The sequence below is a fragment of the Coffea arabica genome, chromosome 6e (genome assembly GCF_036785885.1).
Source record: "Coffea arabica cultivar ET-39 chromosome 6e, Coffea Arabica ET-39 HiFi, whole genome shotgun sequence".
Taxonomy (NCBI): Eukaryota; Viridiplantae; Streptophyta; class Magnoliopsida; order Gentianales; family Rubiaceae; genus Coffea; species Coffea arabica.
In genome coordinates, this window is record NC_092321.1 from 15,497,496 (window position 1) to 15,513,276 (window position 15,781).

The 15,781-nt window shown below is 35.1% G+C and overlaps 1 protein-coding gene across 3 annotated transcripts; it reads right to left on the reverse strand.

Annotated features, from left to right (window-relative positions):
- Positions 1 to 1,648: 1,648 nt before the first annotated feature.
- LOC113697044 (zinc finger CCCH domain-containing protein 30-like) lies at positions 1,649 to 6,254 on the reverse strand. 3 transcript variants are annotated; one of them, XM_072055436.1, is made up of 4 exons: positions 6,117 to 6,254; positions 5,827 to 5,912; positions 2,315 to 4,507; positions 1,649 to 1,862 (listed from the first exon to the last, which is right to left on the reverse strand). In XM_072055436.1, the coding sequence occupies exons 3-4, from the start codon at positions 4,417 to 4,419 to the stop codon at positions 1,856 to 1,858; spliced, it is 2,112 nt and encodes a 703-aa protein (XP_071911537.1). In that variant the 5' UTR covers positions 4,420 to 4,507; positions 5,827 to 5,912; positions 6,117 to 6,254; the 3' UTR covers positions 1,649 to 1,855. The 3 variants fall into 3 exon arrangements, with proteins under 3 accessions (XP_071911537.1, XP_071911538.1, XP_027072270.1); XM_072055437.1 differs by having other exon boundaries at positions 5,818 to 5,912; XM_027216469.2 differs by lacking the exon at positions 1,649 to 1,862 and having other exon boundaries at positions 2,008 to 4,507.
- Between the last annotated feature and the right edge of the window lie 9,527 nt (positions 6,255 to 15,781).

Here is a 15,781-nt window from a genome sequence, read left to right on the forward strand (position 1 = left end):
TTTAATATTTATATATTTATATACTTATTTACTTTGTGGTCAATATTTTTTTGGTTTTGTGTTGTTGAGGGGGTCAAGTTTCCTTCCCGTTTACTATAACTTCTTTTCTTGTACTAGTTTGAAAAACTTAGAACGGACAAGGAAAAAGTTCCCCGGTTGCATGGGCACCGAAAGACAACACGGACGTGACACTACTTTTTTCCACCCCTTTTACCTCTTCTTTTCATTTTCTTCTCATGCATGTTAATTCAAGAAAATGACTAGTCTTTAATTAAAGAGACCTTTATTTTGGGGTTCAATGAATTAAATTTAGACCCATTCTAATTGGATGATAGGTTCTCATGGCATATTGCTCAACATCTAGATGACAAAGCACCATGCCTTCTGCGCTAAGCTAGCTAGCTAGCAAGGTAGTCTGCTATCGTGGAACGAGCACCACCGCAAATACAAGTTGGCTCAATTGATAAGAACGGACTGCTTTTTTACAAAAATTTTGTATATTCGAATCCTGCTGATGATATAATGGATATACTTGTGGGCGATCCGTAAGAGTCTCTGTAAGCGAGTTATGGGTCTCAGGACATGCCTGGACCCATCGTAGTGATCGGAGTCGAACTCACTCAAACTTTTATTTACCAAATAAATAAAGATTGAGCACCAACGCTCAAAATCACGAGTTTTTGGATTCCCCCTAGAAGGAGGTGAGGGGAGAAGAAATTGAAATTGTTTCTAGCATACATTCAAAAAGCTTTATGAATATATATTGAAACAACAAATACCTAAACCCTAATAACACCAATAATATGTCATTTCACAAACAACGGTGTCTAATCGAGTTTGAATTTCACCGTACACTGTCTGTGAAGAGAATCACGGCGTTTTAAAAAGGATAACCTTGTTTAACAAGAGTTCTATCAATAATAACATGCCCTACCCTAATTGTTAGTATTCGTGTATGGACTCAAAAAGCCCTGATTAAAATCTGAAATAGGGGCTTACACTAGAGAATGAGAGGATAATGCTAGAGAATACACGAGTTTCCTTTCAGGGCAAAAAACACTTGATCAAAAGGAATAAGATTTTATCTGATCAAGATATGGTGAATGTGATTCTCTCAAGCAAATAATCGTAGGAAAGAACAGGTGGAGATGATCCCAGTAAAAATCATTTTCTACCACTGACATCTGTTATCAAGAGCATCAAATCCAGAATCATAGAATATCGAACCCACATGCCGTATAAAAGTTGCATCACCAAATGAAGATCGAGTGCAATTCATTGCCATAAACGCATCCTTCTTTATTTATTTATTTTGGTGTGCAAAAGCTTCATTGTCATCACCATCATCATCATCATCTCTTAGAAAGAAAGATTCATAATTCCTAGATTATATAAAACATTTTCTCAAGCATCTGATCTGCACACGGATTGGTAGAATCCATAAGTAGATAGCCTTTTCTGGCATCCATATTCCCATGTCCACATCTCCCACAAACTCACATCCAGCTTTTGGATATTGGGATTTGGAATCCACTATGGATCAGGTTCCCATGGCTCAACTAATTCTCCAATCAGCACCATTGCCAAGAGTATAATATATGTGATGACATGACATAGGAAAACACTAGGAATAAAAATGCAACTAGCATTAAAGGAAGAAAGAACACATGCATAGAATCAAGAGTAATAAATGGTACCAATAACAGTAAAAGTTACATGCTTTACATATATAAAACTATAGGTAGTTCTTTCATCTTCCTCTACTCTGCAATTCTGACAACTGTATGGTATTATTTTGGAGTTCCAACATCAGAGTCCACAGAAATTATCTGCATCAGCAACATGCTCCTTTTCTTTACCCCCTAAAGAATATGGATGTTAACCAATGAACAAATTATGAACTCCTCAAAGTAACAACCGCATCGCCATAAAGATTATCCAAGCATCAGTAGCTCCACTTCAAAGAAACATTATGGCGATGGATAAAGAGAAAGAAACAATGACAAATGAACCTAATAATGCAAAAATATTGGTAATTAGGAGAGTAATAACCTAAACAGGGCCTGCTTACTCAAGTAAACCCAATCTTTCCTCATCCTTCTAAAATCTTCTTGAAATGAGACTAGAATAAAGAAAAATGGTTTTCCTCCACAATTTTGGACCTTTTCACCTTGGACCTTTTTAGGATGCAATTACCATCTTCCAAAAGCCACCGGCAACAAAAACCAAAAAAATTGAAAACTTGCTGTATTTACCAAAACCTTGCGACTTTCAAAACCTCAAGACCAGCAAAGATAAACTTTTTTTATCTTACTGAGCAATGAGATGGTCAAGCTGCATTTGATCAAGCAATGCAGTCAAAGCAGAAGGATCCATTTGATCAATTTGGTGATCTAAATTTGCGCCCTCAGCTGAAGTAGCAGCACCAGCAACATACTGTACAGACTTTTCCTTCATCTCTTGTGGAGAGTCTCTGACAAGGGACTGAACCCATGATAAATCTGGCTCCTCATTTCCAAGCTCAAATGATGATGATCTCTTAAGCCTACCAAACTCGGTGCTGACAGCCCAGTCAGGCTTCCCCATGGACGAACCCCAATTAGACCAAGTATCAGCTGGAGATCCAACTACTGCAGCTGAACTGGAGCCAAGATCGCGTGAGCTAAGACTCCGGAACTGTTGCTGCGGCTGCTGCTGCTGCTGCTGCTCACGCTGGGCGAGCATTGAAACCCTGGAACTCATAGGTGAGATGGGGTCCATGCTACGGGGAGACATCCTCCCTGATGATGAAACTCCAAAAGAAGCCTGCAATAGAGAGTGATCAACACTTTTGGGTGAAAAGTTAGTGTTGATTGGAGATAACATGCTCTGCTGCTGCTGCTGAAACTGATTAAGAACTGCAGACTTATGAGTAGGGGAAAAAACAGCAGTAGCTAATGCCTGATCAGAGTATCTAGGAGATAAGCCCTCCACATTAAATAGGTCTTCAAGATTTGACGGTGTCATGGTTTTTGGACGAGAAGTTCGGTTTAAAGAACTTGAGTTGATATTTGGTTGAGAAATACGAGAGATTTCATCAAGGAACTGCTGCTGTTGAACATCGAACTCTGACAACATGTTTAAGTCCTCAGTAGGGATGTCTCTGGCATTGAATGATGATCTCAAGCGACTGGACTGAAGATTGCTTCCAGGGAGATGCAACGCCGGGGCATTTGGCTGTGCCCATCCCATGTTCGCAATGCCATTGGTGGAAGGAGACATGGGTGGGGTGAATGGAGATGGAGACATCATCGTAACTGATGAAGGAGAACCTGGTAAGAAGTTCATTCCAGCAAAATCCACAGCATTAGTGCTGGAGGGGCCCGTGCGAGGAGACGGAACAGCAGAACCAGTAGACACATACAAGGGGCGCATCTCCTCTTGTGTGTGGGCAAAGAAGCAAACTCTTCTATTGCAACTTGTACCATCTTTACAAAGCCGAGTCCTATACTGTGCAGGGTGAAGCCAGCACTCGAAAACCCCATGAGCATATTCACACATATCCCCCCTTCGACAAGTTCCCTTGCGAAAATCTGGGCAAGGAACGCAGCTGTAGTGGAACTTTCTCGGGTCCCTTCTTCGAGCATTTTCACCAGGATGGACAAATGGGCACTCTGTCCAATCATGTGAATAGGCACGAGAGCAGGGTCGAACCTTAAATGAATACATTCTGAACTCATCTGTTGAATAGATGCTGTTCTTAATGTCAGGCAAGGATGGATCAACAGGGTACTCTTTCTTCTCTGACATGGATGAGGCAGGAAGATCGCTAATCTTTGGAGAAGAAGTTGAATCTGAATGAGATGATGGAGATCCATTACCAGGGGATGGAGAAAGAGGCGGTGAATTGGAATTCGAATTTGAAGTAGTTGTTGACACCCTGAGTCTGTGGTCACCAAGTGAAGCTTCAGTACTGAGAAGCTTTTCAAGTAGAAGTTTCCTTTCCTGGAACTTAGGACAGACAATAATGACATCAATAGGTCGATGACCATTGATGTCCATCAAGTTTGGATCAGCACCAGCAGCTAAAAGCAATTTCACAGCATCAACGGCCTTTATGGATCCACCAGAGGCAGCACAGTGAAGTGCGGTGCTCTTGTCAAGACCACAAGACCGATTAACATCTATTTCAGGCAGAGATAGAATCAGTTCCAAAACATCGATGCTGCCATATGTAGCAGCAACCATCAAAGGAGTCCTTTCCTCAAGAACCATTTGCTTTGAGCCCTTTTGGCGGCCATACCACAACCCAACTTCATCAACGCTAGTTGGGTCCGGTTCCACCCATCTTTTGAAGCCATCCATGTCATTGTTGGCAGCAAGCTCAAGCACACTGGCCAAAACATCTTCAGTTTCAACAGTTAAATGATTCATGTCCATTATTATCAATAACCAAAAGGAGATGATACAATTTGAGGCAGTCTTCACTTTAACCGCTCCAGTCCATAAAACATACTTCCATTTCACACTGCAAATAAAAGATTTGATATTAGTATCACACTAATACAATCAAGTCAGATTAGTGACAGACAAGCACAAAGAGCAGCTATTTCCAATCAAAAGCTTGGCAATATGAAAGAAAGCCACTTGGCAGAATAGACCAAAATTATGTTCAAAATTGTGGATATTGTACAAGAACAAGAAAGGAAACAAATAAACATTAAAATATAACGGGAAAGAGATAAACTTTTATGTAAAAACGGAAAAGCAATAAAATTTGAAAAATATTTTGACTGGCCAAAGAGATAATCAGATTGGACAATTAAAAGTTACCATTTTTGGAACAGACTCATCCATATGCTCACCAATTTATATCAAATAATGGATGAGGTTCACATGTGCAAGTGTATCTGTATTTGTGAGAGCTAAAATGCCCCCAAACTTGCGGCAGTATCATTATCGATTATTTTCTGAAAAATGACGAAATGCCATTCCTGGTTGGTGAAAACACTTCTGAAAGAAGAAGATTTCTCCACTTTGGAACTTGGATTTCAATCTTTGGGACATAAAAGCAAATGACAGAAAAGGCAAATGAATCTAACCTTTCTGCCTAGGATTGGACATAACCAAACCACTAAAACACCCTCTCCTCTCCTCCCCCCAATCTCAGAATCCCAATCCAGGGGGTTGAGTTCGGTGGCAGTGCGGTTATTGACAGAAAAAGAACTTTGCTTTATGCATTAACAAAGGTTTCTTCTTTGTACATTGACTTAGGGCTCTTCAAACTTCTGAAGTGTAAAGCACAACATTTTATTCATATACGAAAGCCACTTCCTTTTCCAGTACTCTATTTTTCAGGAACCATATGGATCATGTAAAAGAGATAAAGAAGAAAGTAGAAAGAAAATCTAAAACAACTATAATCATATAATACAAATTGATTAAAACAAGAAAGAGGGAAAAAAAGGACCAAGAAGCAAAGATGCATCAACAGTTTAACAGCAAAACCCCTCAACACAAAGAAACTAAGCTAATTTAATAAAATAAAATAGAACCTGAAAATAAAGTCAATCAAGAAAAGGAAAAGAGAGTCGCTAAATCCCCACCTAACAACAAAACAACATCATCCCTTGACACATTTATAGACATAGACACAAATATTTGCTCACATCAAAAAGCTTCTTATCTGCATGCACATATATATACATCAGAATCTCGATATAATCTCAAGAAGCAAAGATTGAAAAGGCAGCACAAAGAACTTACAAACAGAAAAGAAAAAAATGAGCACAAATTGAATAACATGCAAAAGATGAATGAAGTAATAGTAATACTAACATTTCTTACCACTATAAATTGGTTCAGCTGCTAATCAGAATAACAAAACTCCTTCAGCAGCTCCATTCTTCCAGTGCATGCATAATAAAAACAATCTGTAAAGACAGGGAAAATCGGGAAAATAGAAGAAGGGATGAGTTTATAGATCTAGAGAACAAAAGGGATGAAAGGAAAAGTTGTGAAGCAAAGAGAAGAAGAAGAAGAACTGTAGAAGAGGGAGGTGCTTGTTAGTTTAGTTTAGTGCTCTGTTTGTTTTTTTCTCCTCAGTTTCTTCTTCTTTCTTTCTGTTTCGCCATTACCTATGTCCTTCTTTTCTTTCTTTCTTTCTTTCTTTCTTCCCCTTTACTTTCTTTCACTCTCAATTGTCTCGAGAATCTCTCAACTCATGATCAAGACCATCATTATTATATTACAAAAAATAGCACTGAAAATTTTTTATTTTTTTAAAAAAAAGTAATACTCGATCACTCCTCCTCTCTTTTTTCTATTTCTTTTTACACACAGTTGAACACCACTCTCTCTCTTTGTCTGGAGTAATTTTTGATTGAAATGAACGCCTACCCAATAGGGGATAAACCGTTTTTATATATGTCCAAACAAAGATTTAGTAAATGTTTCTTCGGAGTAATATTTTTCTCAAAGAAAGAAAGTGGACTGCGATGTCTTTTTGATTTTGAGGTGCTATCCTATGCGTCCATGGTTCTGAACCATTCCGACCTGGTACCAATAGGAGAGCGTGTGCGGAAATTTGACCGTGGAGACTACAAATCTAATATGGATATGGTATAATGGCTTTCATTATGATTTAAGTTTCACATTCTTTTCTTTAGGCTTAAATTCATATATTCACTTCAACATTTCCAATTTATATGTGGGGATTTCAATTCTTTTAATTGCTATTGTTAGGATTCACTATAATTAAAACGACAAAGGAAAGATTGTGTCGATAGTTAGTCGAAAAAATATGCCACGACAAAAGAAAAATATATGTATTTTAAGTATAAAACGACAAAGGAAATATTATGTTGATAGTTAGTTAGCCGGAAACATATATCGTGACAAAAGGAAAATATATGCATTTTAAAAATAAAATGACAAAAGAAAATTTGAATGGTCAGTCAGTCGAGAAAAAGGAAAGATTTCGTTGACAGTTAGTTACGACGGAATAAAATTTGAATGGTCAGTTAATCAAAAAAATGTTTCACGACAAACGGAAAATAAATGTACTTCAAGAATAAAACGACAAAACGAAGATTGTGTTGATAGTTAGTCGAGAAATATACCACGACAAAAAGAAAAAATGTATTTTAATGAAAAGATTTTCTCGGCATCTAAACGACAAAATTAAAGATTTTGTTGCTCTTTATCTTTAGAAACGCTAACCAATAGCACAAAAAAAGCGTTTTCGGTCAAATGTTATTTTCATAAAATAATTACTTTAATTTTATTTAATCATATTTTATTTGAACAGGGACATCAAGAATATTTTGACGGCCAAAAAAATTATAAATACACAATTCATGTATTTAACACGTACAAGTAAAATGGCTCCTTTTAAATTGTCATAATTTATTACACTATCATAAATTGTCATACACATTGCTTCACAATGAATTTTATAATTTCTTGATTTCCATCCCAATGATTATATTTACAATCTTAATTGAAGTCCGAATGTTCTTAATTAGAAAACTCTTAGAGGAAATAGAATTTTCACAACAAAAGGAGCGTAAAACTATTTCAAGAATGGAAATAATTTCTCCACGGTTAGTCGATAAAATCAAATATTTTTGTTTTTCTCACATTTAACAATCCATTCACAAAACAGTTAAAACAGCAAAAAGAAAAGCCATTTTTAAGTCAAAACTATTTTCATTCAAATAACTATTCCATTATTACTTATTAATCATTTTTTATTTGAATACAAACAATGACAATATCTCAACAATGAAAGACAATATCCTAATAAAATGAATTTTGTGCATTTAACACATAAAATTGCTTCCTACATATCGTCATGATTTATTTCGCCACCACAAAATATCATAGACGTTGCTCTTACTATGATTTTATATTTTCTTGATTTTCCTCTTTATCATGATTTCTATCATTATAGCTAAAGTCTAAATCTCAAAATATTTATCATCATTATTCTCTTAGAGAAAGAAGAGCTTTTCGAAATGGGCTAGTAATTGAGTAAGCTTTGCAAATTACCACGCCCAAAAAAAAAAAAAGAAAACTAGTGAGGGAAGGTAAATTCATTTTACTTTTAGTACCTTATTGGCTCTACTTCTCTACACGTCATAAGATCATTGTGCCTGGTTGTGGATACAAAAGCACCAGATCATGCCCTTCACTTTCTAGTTTTAACCGCAAGCAAAACCTCAAAACTTCACCCAAATTCACTCCACATGAAAGTGAAATTCGGTCAGCTGGAACCAGAACCACATCCACAGGTAGCACCGTATCCCTGTGCAACTTTACTACGTGGCGGCACCACCCTATTTTACAATCCACAAACTTTATGACGCAAATAACCCTCTCTTTTTCTACAATGACGTGAGCTCTTCGAATGAACTCTTCCCACGTCCCCAAGTGCCAGGCCCTGTAACAGAATTGTCCGCACCGGTTCGACTTGGAGTGGTGAGGGAACCGGCTGGATGAGTGAGAGACGTCACTAAAGTCACCGGTTAGGTAAGCAAATGGCGCAGGGGTAACCGGTTGAAGCAGTGGCAGCGCGTGGGAGCGTGTTGGATAAAGATTAAACTGGAATTGAATGCGTGGTTGAGTTCCGCGAATTGGAGTCTCGGATTTCAGGGAAAGGTCAATTTTGGTTAAATGTTGAAGTCAAATCGCGTGGGGGGATAAAAAGCATGGCGCACCAACGACTAAAAACACCGGAAATTAAATTTAGCAAAAATAAAATTTCAAAATTTTTATTAATTCAAAAAATTTTATTTTTCGCTTGTATTAGAAATTAAAGCAATTATTATTTCTTTTGTAACGATGAGGGAAAGAAATCCAAAAAAGTGGATTGGATTTTGCAGACAAATAGTTATCAATAATTAAAGAAATTGTGGCAAGGGAAGAGACATGACAGCCGCCGCAGTTGACTAAAAGATACAATGCAAAAACTGCAAAATTGAAAACTTTTTGGCCTTCCTATCGTTTCAGAAGAAAAAAAACTTTTGGCCTAATTTTTTTGGGATGATGAGGTTTCACGAAATATTATTTAGCTTCGTTGAGGTTTTCAAAATCTCGTTTTAGCACCCTTGAATTGACATTTTGGTTACATTGTCAGCCCTTCTAATAAAAATTAACATTAGAAAATTCATGTTAGATGAGAGAGACTATTTTAGTGCCCTTATTACCCCTAGCTATCAAAAAATGAACATTTTACAAATCAAGGAAAAAAGTATTGAATTGGAATTATTTTAAAAGCAAGGGAATGAAAATTGATAAGCATTTATGTTGCAGCAAATAGTTAATTCTATAGCAGAGAGAGACAGTAAAAGCAAATACTATATTTTAAATCATTTCTATAAATAAAACCTTCTACTGTGTTGAAGGAAATTAACATATAAAACTCATGCATTTGAGCAAAAAACCTCAGCAATAGATGAAATTGAACTTCAATATCATACGGAGAATTTACTCGAAATAGACCGATCTTTTCATGGGTGTGAAAAAATAAAAATTTTATTATAAAAAGAAAAAGTCAAATTTGAAAAACTAAGACATCCAGAGCTTCAGTTATTTCATCTCTCTCATGCTCTATGTGAATAGGAACAAATAAATAGATAAATATAGTTGTATAACACAAAAAAAGGGGAAAAAGTACCTGCAATTCTTCTAATCCAAATGCGCTGAATATTTTATTGATTAAATTCTATATTTCGTTGACATTTGCAATTCAATAACATGTGTGTGTGTGTGTCAACATTGTTAAAAAAAATCAGGAAACTTAGAGAAATAAAAACAAGTTTAGGAAGTTTAAATATTAGGGTATTATTGATAATTCTTCACCTTTAATATTAGCATGGGGTCTCACCATCACTTAAAGGGCATTAAGTAAGATTTTAAAATTTTCAGGGAAGCTATGTTATATTTTGTGAATCCTCAAGAGATGTTTCTAAAATTATTCCTTTTTCTTTTTTTTTTTCTAGGAGCTCTACTGGGCCATTAATTAATACTAGTTGAAAAAGGCAACGAAGCACGTGAGAAAGGAGATGAAAAGAATAGTGGGAGAAAAAATCAAGAAAAAAGAAAAAGTTGTAGGCAAAACACATTGCAATATATGTCATAGAAAGAATAGGAACTATGGTCCGAGGAATTAGAATCATCCATTTTTTAGTTCCTCTTGTGGGCACCTACCGTTGGTGGGTAATTGAATGAATTTGAAAGTTTCATGTCAAGCAATCCAGCAAGTGGGAATTTCCTTTTTTTTTCTTTATTCTTCTTTGCGGTGAATCTGATTTTAGAGCAACAAGGAGAAAATAATTAATCAATAAACAAATATGTAGTTTGATCATCAAGAATTGTTTTTTTTTTTTCTTCTTTTTTGCTGCAAAGTTGCAAAATTTTCTTTCAAATGTACAATTAATCCCAGCTTGTAGGAGATTAAAATTACAATAATGTGTATGCATTTCAACTCATGTTTATTTGATGCTTACACAAATTGCCTCTATTATTTTTTCTTATTGATTGATTATTTAAAAATGTATTTCAAGAAATGTTAAGGGGGGATTATGTTTTTCTTTTGCTTTTGGCTGGTCTGTGAGAATGGGTAGGTGATACAATAAGTCTTCTGAATTGCATTACCATTGACTTTACTCAATTAATTGTCTTAAACTTACGCAGAGTATTGCTTAATCTTTTATCTTTCTGACTAATTCTGTGCCCGCTTCGATAATTAAGAGTCAGAGACTTTGTCCACCCAAAAAAAAGGTAATTAATTAACAAACAGTAATGTATAATAAATTCTACTTATATAAGTCCCTAGAGATGTAATCAATCAATGAAGGATCATTTAAGCCAATGAGTACGGTAGAGCAATGCCAGAAAATTGCAAACGTTAATTCTATCTAAGTAGAAATTCTCTTTTTTGGTTCAACAAACTAAAAATGATTTTTTAACAACCTCCAAGATAGATTTATATTTTTAACATGAACTATCAAGTCTTGAATTATTTCTCTTTCCCGTTTGTTTTTTTTTTTTTTTTGAGTGATTTACTTTTCCCTATAGGCTATGTTGCCACAAATATTAAAAAGTATCTATCAATGACTTAAAAATCACTTTTGCACCTAAAAATATGAATACAAAACTAAAATACTAGAAATATGAATGACAACTATGTCAAATTTTAAATTTCAAATACAATTTTTTTCACATGTGCCATAAATCCAACAGTAATAGTGTTTATACTATCAATGTATATAAGATTTAATCTTATTTTTCAAAGAATTATCTTTGATAGGAAAGTCGATGAGGCCTTAATTCATCGACTAAAGTTGAAATTTTAAAACTTTGAAGTTCTGAGTTTCAATTTTCATTTTTGGCTCTCCGTTTTCCAAATTCCACGCCCTCCCCACTTTGCCCAAAAAAGAAAAAAAAAATCTCTGATAAAAAATTCAAACCATTTTATATTTCTACATTTTATTACTAATTTTTGAACTGCATATATACACCCACGACCTTTCCCCTAAGTTTGTGGCCATTTTTAGGTGGTGAACCTGAAAATGATATAATCCGTTCACAAAATGAATATTCATGCCAGGCTAGGCCGTGCTTATTTGTTTGTTTATTGATGTCTTTGTGACGCCAATAATCGCTCGTGCTGCGAGAGTAACACGTGCAGTTGGAGCCATGAATGAAGACATTTGGACGATGGAGAGCTAAAGCAGCCCAGCAGAAAAGGCCGAGGGGCTCAGGCGATGTTATGACGTCCGTCTCTCTTGCTCGAAATGTCCGGACTCCACCCTTGCTTACGTTGGAGGCTTGCCTGGGCATTGCGGTGGATTTCGGCGGTGCTTCTTCCTTATTCAACTTTCTCATGCTCATAAATCATGTAAATACACATTTGAACGTGCACAAGAGGTGGCACTACTTCAAAAAGTCAAAAAGAAAACAGAGATGAGATCATAAATAAAAAGAATTTATGACGCAGGGAAACAAAAAGGAGAAAAGACGCCTGGGGAGACACGACTGTTGTTCATAACTAAGGCTTATAACTAAGCAAAATAGGATGAAAACTCTTTGTTGTTTATGCACAAAAGGGGTGGAAGTATTCAAATGCACTACTACAAAGTTTACTCGTTGATCATTTCATACTTGTGGTATTTTTATTTCATAGTTGTGGATGTGATGCAAAACACCAATAATATTTAGGATTGTTAGTGGAGTCGGGTCAATCCAAACTCACTGAACCTAAATTTTAATTGGTCCGAATAGAGATTTAGTTTAAATATTAGGTCCAAATTAAATGTAAATCGAGTTTGGATCATACTAGATTCAATCTCGATTAAAGTCTAGCCTATATATAAGTATAATTATATATGTAAAATATATATAATAATATCCATAATTATACATATTACGACATAAAATGTTAATAATTTATATATAAATTTGTATTAATTCATAATTATAAAATATATATTATACATAACTATGTATTTAATTATGAATTTGGATCAAACCCAATTTGAAACCGAAATTTATATAATAGTATGAGTTGAGTTTGAACTTACTAATATGAGCTCGAAACGTAAAAGTTCAAAGGCCAAAATTTCATATAAGTTGTGAGCAAAGTTTGGCCTTGCTAAAACATAGCTCAAAAAGCCCAATTGGCATCCCCAATAATATTACCCCATTATTTGATTGTCTTGTTTTGAGAAAACATTATTGGGCTTGTTTAGATACAAATTTTTTATTTTCAAAAAAATAAAGACTTGCATCATAAACATAGTTTGCTAACCATCTTTTTATATTTTTAATCATATTTTCATTTCACATATATCACATCATAAAAATGCCACAATATATATTTGCAAATAATCTCCTATTTAAGCACACATATTGTTTGTCTAGAATACTCATCTATAGTATTTTTTTATAAATACTCCAAGAACACTATACATTATCTAAAAAAATACCCAAAACAATACACAAAAATTGCTAAAATACCTAAAACATTCACACAGCTATATGCATTTCCACATCAACCACCACGACCTACTACTCTTCATCTCCCTCTCCATCCTCTGTCTATTTTCTTTCCTTAACCATCTATCCCCTTCTTCTACGTCTCTTATTATCTTTTTCATCTTCTTTTTCTTATGACCAAAATTGTAGGAAAAAAGGCCTGAGAAGTAATAAACAGAGGGTAAACAAAGGGATTGGAAGAAGTAAGGTGGCTAGAGGAAGGTGGGGAAAGGATAGTTGGGGAAAAAAAAAGAGGAGGGAAGGGTGGGGAAAATGAGAGTGGCAGAGATAGAAATAGTGGGTGGCGAGGGAAAAGAAATAGGAAAAGAGGGGGAAAGAGGACGTGGGAGATGTCGAAGGAGTGGAGAAGTAATTTTACTATGATCTCTAAAAATACACTAATAACACATTAAAAAGATAGGATAATTTCAAAAACCTCCCTTGAGGTTTTTGACAATTTCACTCATATTCCTTCAGATTTGAATAATTACACTAATCTCCCTTCAGCAGTAAAATAACTATAATGTTCTTCACTTATAGATAATTTCAACAAACGACAAAACCTTACAACTATAATCAAGTTTTCATTCTAAAGCAACTGCTACCAAACAAACAAACTCTTCTCCTCCCTCTCAGTGCCTCACTCTTCTGTCTTCTTCCTCTCATCATCCATTCTTTGTTCCACAGCCGCCATCTATACTACAATTTGAAACATCCTGAATCCTTGTTAGTAAGGAAATATACCTCTTTTTTATTTATTTTTTGTTTTTTTTTCTATTTTTTGTAAGTATTGTAGAATTGAAATTGCCAAATGACAAGTTGGAGGAGTAGATTTGTTGTCAAACTAAATGAAAATGAAAATGATGGTGGTGATATAGACTACAAATAAGAAAAAAAAGTAATGGCTAAAAAAAGGACATGAATTGAGGATTGGGGAAGGTTACCCTATTATGTTGATTGTGCAAAATAGATTTTTGGGATATAAAAGTTGCAATCGGATTTGCCTACAGATATAGGATTTGGTCGCTAGTATTGCTATAGGCTGCTCTGTGTTGGCATTCTCGATGGGTTAGATTATTTTAGCATTAAGAATGTTGTAACCATTAGGATTGAAGTTTAAATAGTGACATTGGTCAATTCAAATATTGAATTTAGGCCCAGAAAAATGAGGGTAAAGACTAGGTTGGAAGCTTTGGGACAACGAAGGTGGGAGATATTGGGTTGTCAAAATTGTAAGAATATAAAGATCAAGTCAAGATGGACAAGTTGAGGTGAATTGTTGAATTTGTCAAGATAGTGGTTATACCGTTTGCAATGGTTGTAGCGTGGATGAAAGCCATAAGTGAGTTTTTTTTCTTCTAACAAAAGGGTATTTTAGGAGTCTTGAGGACAAATTTAGCATATTGGATTTATATTGTTACTGAAATACTTACAATAGGGGAGGTAGGCATAATTTTTTAAACTAAAGAGGAGCTACCTGCAATAATTAGATACCTTAAGGAAGGTTTCTGAAATTATCCCTAAAAACATTTGAAAAATATCACATTAAATGTTTTATTGGCACACTTTCTATTGTTCAATTATTATGAAAATATACCTAAAAAACACACATCTAAAAGATTCCTGTGTTTCCATAAACAAGAACCAAAAGGGTTCTTGGATCGGGTTATTTAACAAGATCTTGCTATATATTTTGTTCCTTAAAAAATCTAGGGATTTTAGGATTGAAAAAATGCCTTCCTCCACTCACCGTCCCAAAAACCACTGTCCCATACTACTTTCCCTACCCTCTTGCACTCTTTCCTTACTGCCTCTCCCCATCTTTCATAATCCTTCTCACTTTTCCCTTACCAACACAACATCCATTTCCTTTCTTACCCCTATCCTTACAACTACATTCCCGCCACTCCTTTCCTGTTCCCTCATTTTTCACTCCAAACCCTAATCTAGTATAGTTTTGAGAAATGGGAAAGTAAATAAGGCTGGAGATGCAGGGCATACGGGAGATATGGGAAAGAAAGGAACATGGACGCTAGCGGGGAAAGCGGGAGGGGAGACGGGGGAGTTTAGGGGAAAAAGTGAGAAATGAAAAATTGTTAAAGAAGAAGGGCGAGAGAAGGGGGTTGCATAGATAGGACAAAGCAAGGGATGGCCAAGAATAGTCAAAACGGAAAGATAAAAGGTTATTGCATGTGTGTGTGTGTGTGTGTTTTTTTTTTTTTTTTATAGTGTTATTGGAGTTATTTTTTCATGTGCTTTTGAGGGTTAGTTCTGTTGCTTTTATTTTAAAAATTTTGACTTTTTTAAAGGAAACCAATCGAACAAATTTGTACATACTCATCACTACTAGTTCTATTTTCTATTTTTCTTTTTATAATTTCTACCACTTTTTTTGTGCCTCTATTGATCTCATGTCAAATCTATTAATTATTGGGAGCAATCACCACAATAGAGAAAGGTAAAATGTTCATTTTAAACATAAGGTAGAATTTAAAATGTTTTAAATGTGATGCGGCACTATGTAGAAGTTAGTATTTAGGGCAAAAAGATTATTTAGCCCTCAAACTTTAAGGGTCTCATACTTTTAGTCCTCTATCCATTATTTGTATCTTTTTAACCCCTAAAATTATTTAAAATGTGTACTCATACCCCTTTCATCAATTTAAACCATTAACTTTAGGGAAATATATTTCAAAATGACGTAGTTTTGATCTTCTTTTTCCTCAAATCAAAACCGGTGGCTATTGATCTATTCACTACC

Coding starts and splice junctions, on each gene's coding strand:
- LOC113697044 (XM_072055436.1), bottom strand. CDS start 4,419: ATGGACATGAATCATTTAACTGTTGAAACTGAAGATGTTTTGGCCAGT.